General features: G+C 41.8%; 1 protein-coding gene across 2 annotated transcripts in view; it reads right to left on the bottom strand.

The window, feature by feature from the left end:
- PLPP4 (phospholipid phosphatase 4) overlaps positions 1 to 3592 on the bottom strand; it is a 227514-nt gene extending 223922 nt beyond the window's left edge. For both annotated transcript variants that reach the window (XM_043988922.1, XM_043988921.1), the window contains exon 1: positions 2983 to 3592. In XM_043988922.1, the coding sequence (XP_043844857.1) occupies positions 2983 to 3038 (56 nt within the window). In that variant the 5' untranslated portion in view covers positions 3039 to 3592. The remainder of the gene's footprint in view (positions 1 to 2982) is intronic.
- Positions 3593 to 10247: the final 6655 nt, after the last annotated feature.

The following is a 10247-nucleotide window of genomic DNA, read 5'->3' on the forward strand; positions in this document are numbered from 1 at the left end:
TACACACACACACACACATATATATATATATATGTATACACACACACACACACACACACACATATATATATATATATGTATACACACACACACACACACACACACACATATATATATATATATATATATATATATATCTTTGTTCCTGTATATAGCTTGCTTTGTAAATATTTGCTGTCATGTTGTAGATTATAAGGGTATTTGAGGACAGGGACTACCTTTTGCCTCTTTCTATATTCTAGCACTTAGTGTCTGGCAGAAAGTAGGTGCTTAATAAACCTTGATTAATTGATTTACTTAGTGCCAAACACTGTGCACCTTACAGATATTATCTCAATTGATCTTGAGAACAACTCTGTGAGCTATGATAAGTTGACCTCAACTTCCCATTTTGTTTCTTTCCAGTATTCAGACACCAAGGAGAGGTTTCCCTTTGGGTGCTGAGGGGCCACAAGTGTCACATATGACTATAAAATTCCATTAAATTCAAAATCAAGGGGTCTTCAACACCGTGACATCACCTCACCCAAGGTTTTACCTCTAAACAGAAAAAGTAACACTCTGTTGGTCCAATGTCCATTAATATGAGGAAGTTTGGAAGCAAGACTTTAGTTGCCAAAATGACTTCAGTGTTACAATCTTTCAAGGAACATGAGGTGAACAAAACCAAAACGGGCAAAATGATAAATCCAAGATTTGAACTACCTTTTTTTTTAAAGACCCCTATCAACAGCAGGGGAGAAACCTGAAAGCAAACTTGCAAAAGCAATTTCAGATTACTTAGCCCTGTATTCCATGGAGCATTTTGGTCATTCATAATCCAGGACATATCAAACCAAGGGGTCAAATGGAGTAGTAAATTCAAGGTAGTACAATATTCTGAGTTACTTTGATTCAACTGACATTCAGGAATTCAACACATATTTCCTGATCACTCAATGTTTCTTTGTTTTCATCCAATGAGAATCCAATTAAGCAGGGCAAAGAGAAAATGCTTACAGGTTTGTTTGGTTTTTTTTTGACAAAATGAAATCACAGCCTTTTACTGCCCATTTTTAAGATGAGGAAGATGGTGAGGAATCAGGAGAAAGCATTTCTTAAGATTTCGCAAATGCAGTAAGATCAGATGGAAAGTTCTCTTTTCTAGTTACCAGTGAATGAGACCAGTGTTAAAATGGAAGAAGGGGGAAGAGGAGGGATTTCCTTGCATCTGGGTGAGTTCATTGCCCTCTCTGGATGCTGGGAATAAATACTTACGGTGAATTTCATTACTGGCCAAGAAAGAACTTAAGAGCAGGACATTTTATTTCTATCCCAATGCACACCAAATGGAAGTTATTACTTGAAGTTTCCTAAAAGAAGGAGTAAAATCTTCTGGGCATTATGCTCTTGATGTTTTACAACAGAAGAGGGGAGGACAGATAGAAAATGTAAGTCTACTGGAGTGCTAGAAATACAATAAATCCTAAAAGTTCATTCCACTCTAGCTGACCATTTTCTAAGATGCTGTATTTAAAATAGAGGCAGAAAGTAAGCCACAGTTTGAAAGAGAACACTGGGGCAACAAGAAACACTGCAGGGTGTAGTAGTACTTTGGCTACATTTCCTAGAAGCAAAAACCCAGTTCTGGGAAGGCTGACTTGATGGTTTGCTGCCTAATAGGGGAGCAAGCACAGGTGACAGGTTGTGTCTTAACATGTGTTTGGTTGTCTGAGATCGATCAGCTTTACTGTGACACAGTTGCTGAGGGAGCTCTATGGATAAAAGGTTGAGACACTCAGTAGCTCACTGCAGCTCAGGTAAATCAGGAGGTTAGCAATGAGCTAGACACAATCAAGGCTCTGACTCTGGTGGACAATTGAAGGAACTGGAAGGAGGTCATTCATACCCAGAAAGTGTATGACCTGTTCCTTTCCCTAGCAAAAGGTTGGCCAGACACTGCACTGAGCTGAGCCTTCATCCGATATTTCTTCTCTGTCTCCCTTGCACTTTGACCCCTGCATAAGAATTTCCCCATGAACTTCAGAGACTTCAAAGTCCACAGGCATGGGTGGCCATCCAGACCAACGGAGGGTTTGTTTCCTAACTGGAAACAGTTTTCCTTGCTGAAAAAAAAAATGTCTCCAACCCCCTCAAAAACAAAAACCTATATCAAGAGGCTTTTTGGAAACACAGCTTAAAGAGAGTAGTACCACAGGAAGAGCACAGACACAGAAATGCAGATATGGACACAGTCAGCCTCTAGCAGGGAACTAGTTAATCTCCATATCGGAGGGGGTGAGGGGAAAGGGATGAACCGAGAATGGACACATATTGATCAGCTTAAAAGCAAAACAAACAAACAAATAAATAGATAGATAAAATAAAATGCTTGATTGGTTGGTTGGTTTTGTTGTTGTTGTTTTGTTTTTAATTTTGCTCTAAAATCACAGACATTCATTCGGACTGAGACTAAACCTTTCACTCCGAGACAAAAAGCCTTCATCTCTCTGAGATACCCCTTTGCAGATCTTGTTCAGACAGGGTAAGGGTGCAGTAAGACAGAGACCTAGTGAGCTAAAATCTTAGTTGGACCAGTAGCTCCAAGTGTCTTGGGGAAGCAGGGCAGGAGATAACCACCGAATTCTGCCTCCTCAGCCTCCATAGAGCACCTCCTTTGGAGAGCCTCAGCCAGGACACGAAGGTGCTGATCGCGGTTGGTGAAGCCTTGACTCAGTTTACCCCTGAGCACGCTCGTGCAACGCCCCCCCAGCCCCCCCCAAACACATTCATACACACATACATACCCACACACAGGCGATTCGGGGTCAGAATTCCAGGGAGAACAGAGAGTACCCAGGATACTAAGTAATTCTCTAAACACCCCAAGCGTAGAAAGCGGGCGCCCAAGGGGCGCTCCAGGACCAGGGCTAGTAAAGGCGTGAAGAAAGTTGAGCCCTAGACCCACCCTTCATGCCCTACCCACGTTTGCCAGATACTTACACAAAGACCCCAAAGAGGAGTACTCGGACCCCGATTTCGATGGCCAGATCCCTCATGGTGATTCGGAACGTTAAAGCGATGCCAAGCAGCGCGCCCCTTTCTCGCAGCTGGACCTCACACCAAGCAGCCCCTCTCTTTAAAAGAGACTGGTCCGAGACTCAGACGCGCCACAGACTTGGATGGGGGGGGGGAGGGGGAGGGAGGGAGCGCCAGGGCTGGAGGGGAAAGGGGGCAGGGCTCAGCCTAAACCAGCGGCCCTCCAAAGGGCCCCCAGCGAGGAGAGCTCGCCCTGCCCCTCCTCCTCGCCCATTTCCCAGCAGCGGACCCAGGCGCCTCTGGAGCCGCAACTGGAGCCGCCTCGGGAAGCTGCTGGAGGGGCAGGCGCTCTCCCAGGTAGCCGAGCTGCTGGCCGCGCCGCCGCGATCCCCGCGGCTGCTGCTGCTCCCTCTTGCTCTCGATTCGCCTGTGCCCAAGAGCGGAGACTGGAGGGGGAGGGCTGACTCTCCCCTGCCGTCAATTGGAAAAATAACTTCGTGTCTTCCGCAGCTGTGATTTATTTACCTGGAGAAGGGAAAATCCAGGGATGCCCGCTGTCTCCAGCTCCTTCAGCTCTTTTCCCTGGCTGGTTTGGCTGGCGGCTCAGTGCCTTCCCTCCACAGGGAAACAACATAGCTCTCTTCTTTCTTTGCCTGTCTCTCTTAAAAAATGAGAAAGAGATACAGACGGAGATAGAGACATAAAGACGGGGCGTTGTATTACATCGATTTAGAGTCCATATATTACATATTTCATATTTCAGGCTATTTCACATTATCTGTCCCTCAGACCTTAAATTCACCCCTTTCTGTCTTGAGAATTTCAGGCAAGACTACCTCTCCAAAAAACAACTCTTTGCCTCTTTTCTTGTACTTTCCATATCAGAGACTAGATTGAGAAAGAAAGAAGAAGAAAAAGCAAAAGCCGAGTATTCTCTAAGGTCTTGAAAACGCTAAAGTTAAAAAAAAAAGTATTGTCAAAATTTACTTCCCCCAACTCTCAAGACTGTAAAGGGTTTTTTGTATTTTTGTTTTTCCCTCACCTAGGGAAGAAAGGGAATTCCTAGGCTCTCTAAGGGAGGAGATCATGTCTCAACCAGATGGTATCTCTGGGTCCTTCCAACCTGAAAAGTCTGTGGTTCCATGTATTGAAAGGACTAGATAACTTCAGGTGTGGGTAGTTAGCATACACATTTAGAGGCTGATTAATCCGCTTCTGAAGTAGTTACAATAGCTTTCTTCTTGTTATTTGTCCTTTGTTCTCAAAGAGCACCATGGCATTGGGTGCTGTCTTGACTTGCAGTGAATTGGATTTAAGTGAGGGAGGGCTATGCAAGGTCACCAACTTAACTCCCGCCTCCACAGCCATCTGGGTCCAGTGGCAAGATATCAGGATGACTAGAAATGGCCCTGGATGTTTAAGACAATTGGGATGGGGCAGCTACATGGGGCATAGTGGATCAGGTACTAGCCTTGAAGTTGGGAGGACCTGAGTTGAAATCTCACCTCAGGCACTTACTTAGCTGTGTGACCCTGCGCAAGGCATTTAGCTCCAATTGCCTTAAACATCCAGGGCCATCTCCAATAGTCCTGATACATATCTTGGGGGCAGCTAGATGGTGCAGTGGATAAAGCACTGCACTGGATTCAGGAGGACCCGAGTTCAAATCTGACCGCAGACATTGACACGTACTAGCTGTGTGACCCTGGGCAAGTCACTTAACCCTCATTGCCCCACCAAAAAAAAATACAATTGGGGTTAAATGACTTGCCCAGGGTCACACAACTAGTAAGAGTCTGAGGTGAGATTCGAACTCAGGTCCTCCCAACTTCAGGGCTGGGGCCACTGTGCCACCTGGTATTCTTAATTCTCCTCTCCCCCTGTTTCCAATCCACCCTACACACATTATCATATTAACTTTCTATGGCACAGCTCCAATCATGCCACTCCTCTGTATAAAAACTTTCAAGCCTAGCATTCAAGCCCTTCAAGTATATGACCTCAACCTTTCTTTCTAGCCTTTTCTTCTACGCTTCCTCTTCACTCCTCACATCAACACTCCAGCCATAATGGAGTATTATTTTCTAGCCTCCAAATCTACTCCTACATTTTCTTACCTCCATACTTGATCCTACAACCAGAAATGTCATCCTTTTGCATCTCAAGTTTTCGGAATCCTACCCATCCTTCAAGGAGTAAATGTCACCTCCTTCCATGAACCTTTGATCCCTTCCACAAAGAAAGATTTTCTCTCCTTTCCCTAAACAGTCATAGAATGTTTTAATACCTTTCTTAAGGCAGTTTTATTCTGTCTTAATAATCTAAAAGAGATTATGTTCAGATTCATTATGATATGTGATATGGCTTTTTGGGGGTAAATGTCTTATTCTCTTTACTAGATGGTAAACTAATGGGCAGGGATTTTGTCTATCTTATAGTTCATTATTGTTGTTCATCCTTTGACTAATAGCATCATGATATTGGAGTCAAGGTACAGCGTGTTCGACTGTGGTTAGTCTGTCCAATATGACCTTAGAAGGACTTACCACATGTCAGGTACAAATAGTCCATTTGAACATTTGGGATGGAGATGTCTCTAGATGTGTGCATTTCATGTTACCTTTCTGCTACTGCAATTTTGCTTTGTTTATAGAACATAGTGCCTAGATGTGGGCACTGCTGGGTGGTCCCATGCCAGTGTTTCCCGTATTTCACAAATGATATTAAAGTTCTTCAGAGAGACTTTCAGAGTGTCCTTGTACACTTCTTCTGACCTCCATGTGAGCGCACTCTATGTACTACACCAAAACACACAGGATCTTAGATGTCATAAGTGGAACCATGGGAGATTAAGTCACTTGTTGAATTGAATTCAATTCAAGAATTCAGTTGAATAGAAGATATGGAATTTGGTTGGGCCTACAAAAGTAGATAAAATTCCGATAGAAAGGAAAGAACATTCCAGGTAAAGAAAGTAGCACAAGGCAACTAGGTGGCACAATGGATAGAGCACCAGCCCTGGATTCGGGAAGACCTGAGTTCAAATCTGGCCTCAGACCCTTGACACTGTTTCATCAAGGAAATGCCCCATTTCTTGAAGAAACAAAGCAGGGACTGTAACGATTGGAATGACACCACCTGCTGGAGACTTACTGTAGAAAAGCTCCGCCATGAGGTGAAGGTCTCTGAGGGCAGATTATGTTTTTTCTTTGGCATCAAGAAGTGACGATTGCTTGTGGGAGGAGGAAGGGGGAGCCTGGCGCTCTGACTTGCTCTCTTTCCTGAGGACTCCGGTGGATAAGGGAGCAAGAAATGCACTCTCCCCTTAATAGATAGATAAATGTAGGCCTTTCTTTCTCTCTTTACCAAATTCTTATTCCCATTAATAAATGCTTAAAAGTCTAACTCTTGCTAAAGCTTATAATTTATTGGTGACCACTCATTAGATATTTTAGACAGACTAGCTAGAATTTTAGCCTTAACAACACTTACTAGCTGTGTGACCCTGGGCAAGTCACTTAACCCTAATTGCCTCACCAAAAAAAAAAGGCAAAAGAAAAAAAAAAGTAGCACAAACCAAGACACTAAAATCTGAAGGCATTGGATGTAGAACATCGAATAGGTCAGTCTGCTTGGAATGGAGAGGTCATGCAGAATTGTGGGAGAAAAGGCTAAAAAGATATGGTAAGGATGGATTAGAGGTGGAGAACTTGAATATGGTCAAGGAGTTTGGGCCCTAAATTAGCATCCTTCACACAATCCTAGCATTTTGGAGTTAGAAGGGACCACAAGCAGACATCTAGTCTAATCTATACTCAAAAAGGAAGTGCTGCTAAAGCATACGCATTGTAAGTGTTTGTCTTGCCTCTGCTTGAAATCTTATGATGACAAGCAACATGCCATGTTCCAAGACATCCAATTCCATTTCGTGATAGCTCTGTAAGAGTTTTATCTGAAATCAGGCATAAATATTCCTCTTTAGAATCTCTACCTCCTGTTCCAGTTTGTTCTTTGGGTACAAATTGAACCACACTGATCTTACCCCCTTCAAATACTTGAGCACAATAATCCTGGTCATCTGAGTCTTTTTTCTTCCTAGTCAACATCTGTAAGTCTTACAAATGATTCTCATAACCTACTCAATGCTCTTTAGAGACAGCTAGGTGATGTAGTTCAAACCCAGCCCTTAGAAGCTTATTGGCTGTGTGACTGGGGGCAGGTCACTTAACCTCTTGAAACCTTTCTTTCCTCAATTATAAAACAGAATGGAAATACTAACAGCTCCCATGGTTATTGTGATGGTCAAATGTTGTAAGATGATTAGCATAATGCCTACCATATAGTAGGTGCTTAATAAATGCCCATTTCCTTCCTTCTCTCATCTGAAACTCTTCGGCTTATCGGTGTCCTGCCTAAAACTGTAGTGTTCAGTACCAAACAGAAAACTCTAAATTTGGTCTTACTAGGGCAGAGCAATCACTTCCTCATCCTGGAAGCTACACCTCTTTAAATGCATCCCCAGATTGCATTAGCATTTTGGGGGTACATGTCATACTGATGACTCATTGAGCTTTCAGTCCACCAAGATCCTCTGGACTTATTCAGAAAAAAAAACCTCCTGTCTAACTATACCTTCTCCAACTTGGAGTTTTGAAAGTCGATTTTTTGAAATCAAGTTTAAGGATGCATAGTTATCCTATTGAATTAAATTTTATTAGTTTTATCCCACTGTTCCTGCTTATCACATGGCATGGGGCCTGGTACACAGCAAGTGCTTAATAAATGCTTATTGACTGTCAAAAACACCCTGGATCTGACTTTGTCACCCTGGATAATAACTGTCCCTCCTAGTTTTGTCATCTTTAGACTTGATATCATGCCATCTATGCTTTACTAAAAATAACAATAATGATAACCAGCATTCAGATTGCACTTTAAGGTTTGCCCATGACTTTACATGGGGTGATCCTTACAACAACCCTGTGAGGAAGGTGCTTTTATTATCCCCATTTTACAACTGAGAAAAGTGAAGCCACAAGAGAAAGTGACTTTCCTAGGTTCATACAATTAGTATGTCTGAGATGGTATTTGAACTCAGGTCTTCCTGACTCCAGGACTAGCACTCTATTCATTGTACCAACTAGCTATCTCATAAAAATTTCCATCATCTTCTTATTCTCCATCACCCTAAATTTCCATTGGATCAGCATATAAGGGAAGTGCATAATACCCACAAGAAGCAAATAAATTATGTTATCTGTGGCTATACCCTTCCTTTATCTCTGAAGGTTTACCTGGACCACTTCTCCTTCAACTCCCAATCCAAAGCCATAGTGTTATGACCAGTTTCACATCCACCTTTTCTTTAAATACACAGCTAAAATGTCAATAGTATCGAGAGTTAGAAGGTACTTTAGAGGTCCAACCCTCTCATTTTCCAGTGAAGATATGAAGTCCAGGGAGAAGTATTCCTTTTCAGTGTCACCATAGACAATAAATAGCAGAATTAAGATTCAAATTCAGATCCTCCAGCTTTAAATCCCAGGCTCTTTCCATGTCAACGCCTTTAATTCTCCCTCCTCTGTAGTTGAAGGATAGAGACACATTTACTTGAAAAGTAGCTTCACTTTCTTCCTTCACCACATGGTCGTGCAAGACTCCCTACAAGTCCATCAGAGCATCCAAGAGAAATATATTTTATGAAATAGTGTCTTCTTATCTGGATAACTTTTAACTACCCAATTTCCTTGCAGTGTTGAATATTTCCACATAACAAAAGGGTTCATACATAAGATCAATGAGCTTGTATCTCCCTTAGAAAAATGAAGCAATTCACCTAGAGTCACACATCTAGGAAGTATCTGAGGAAGGATGTGAAATCAGGTCTACTTGATTCTATCCACTACTCCTACCTAGCTACCCTTATAGTAGCCATTGACCAAAAAAAAAAATGAAAGAGACAAGTCCTGGGACACCCACAGGATGAACCTCCTGTTAAGTTGAAATAAAATCCTTAACAAGTACTATTTGAGTCCAGACTTTCAACGACTTCTGAATCCATCTAATTCTATTGCCATCTGGTCCATTTCTTTACATGTTTTCCATATGAATAGTATTAGATAGTGCTTTGGTAAAATGTAGGTAGTAAAGAGCAGCATTTTCCTCATCTGCCAATTTAGTCTCTGGATCAAATGAGGAAATGCTGAAAGGTGAATTTGGCATACCTTGATTTTAATGAAGTCTTGCTGGCTCTTTGGGATCACTTCCATTTCTAGAGGTTTACAAACCTTCCCTTTAACAATTTATTCACAGGGGCAGCTAGGTGGCGCAATGGATAAGATAAAGCACTGGCCTTGGATTCAGGAGGACCTGAGTTCAAATCCGGCCTCAGACACTTGACACTTACTAGATGTGTGACCCTGGGCAAGTCACATAACCCCAATTGCCCCACCAAAATAATCATAATCATAATCATAATCTATTCAGAATGTCTGAGGAATAAAAGTCAAATCACTAAACTTTGTTTTCCAGATTCCGTTTTCTCTCTTTTTCTGACATGTGGATGACATTTTCCTTTCTCCAGTACTGTGCTATGTCTCTCATTTGCCAGAGTCTTTCAAATATCATTGAAAAGTGTCTCAGTAATCGTATCTGCCAGTTCTTTCCATATCCAAGAATGTGATTAATCCAAGGATTAATCCAAGGATTCATCAAGGGTAGCTAAATGATATTTATTATCTCCTTATTTGTCTTTGGAGGCAAGTGATATATTCAGGGAGATAGAAAGTACAATGGAAAGAACATTGGCTTTGCAGTTAGGGGACCTGGTTTAGAATCCTACCTGTGAGGCATTTTCCTTAGATTTCAATTTTCTACTCTGAAGAATAAGAGAATTGAAATAGATGTCCTCTGATATGCCTTCCAGATCTATAATCTATAAGTGCTGTTTTTCCTCTTGATTATAAATGTCCTTTGGGTCTTCAGAATTTCATTCTTGCACATTTCTCATTCCTCCCAGAATGACTTCCACTAATTTTAATCTATAGAATAATATCTAGCGGTTCCTTTGAAATTGATTGTGTCCAAATCTAAGATTCTTCTCAAACCAAAGCTTTTCTCTCCTTCTCTACAGCAAATGTTAAGATTGAATGGTTACTCCTTCCTAATGTTCTCATCATTTTTTCCTCTCTAGCAACCTGTTTCTCCCTATTAGGGGCAATTGTATCCAT

Source organism: Dromiciops gliroides, chromosome 2 (assembly GCF_019393635.1).
Source record: "Dromiciops gliroides isolate mDroGli1 chromosome 2, mDroGli1.pri, whole genome shotgun sequence".
Lineage (NCBI taxonomy): Eukaryota > Metazoa > Chordata > Mammalia > Microbiotheria > Microbiotheriidae > Dromiciops > Dromiciops gliroides.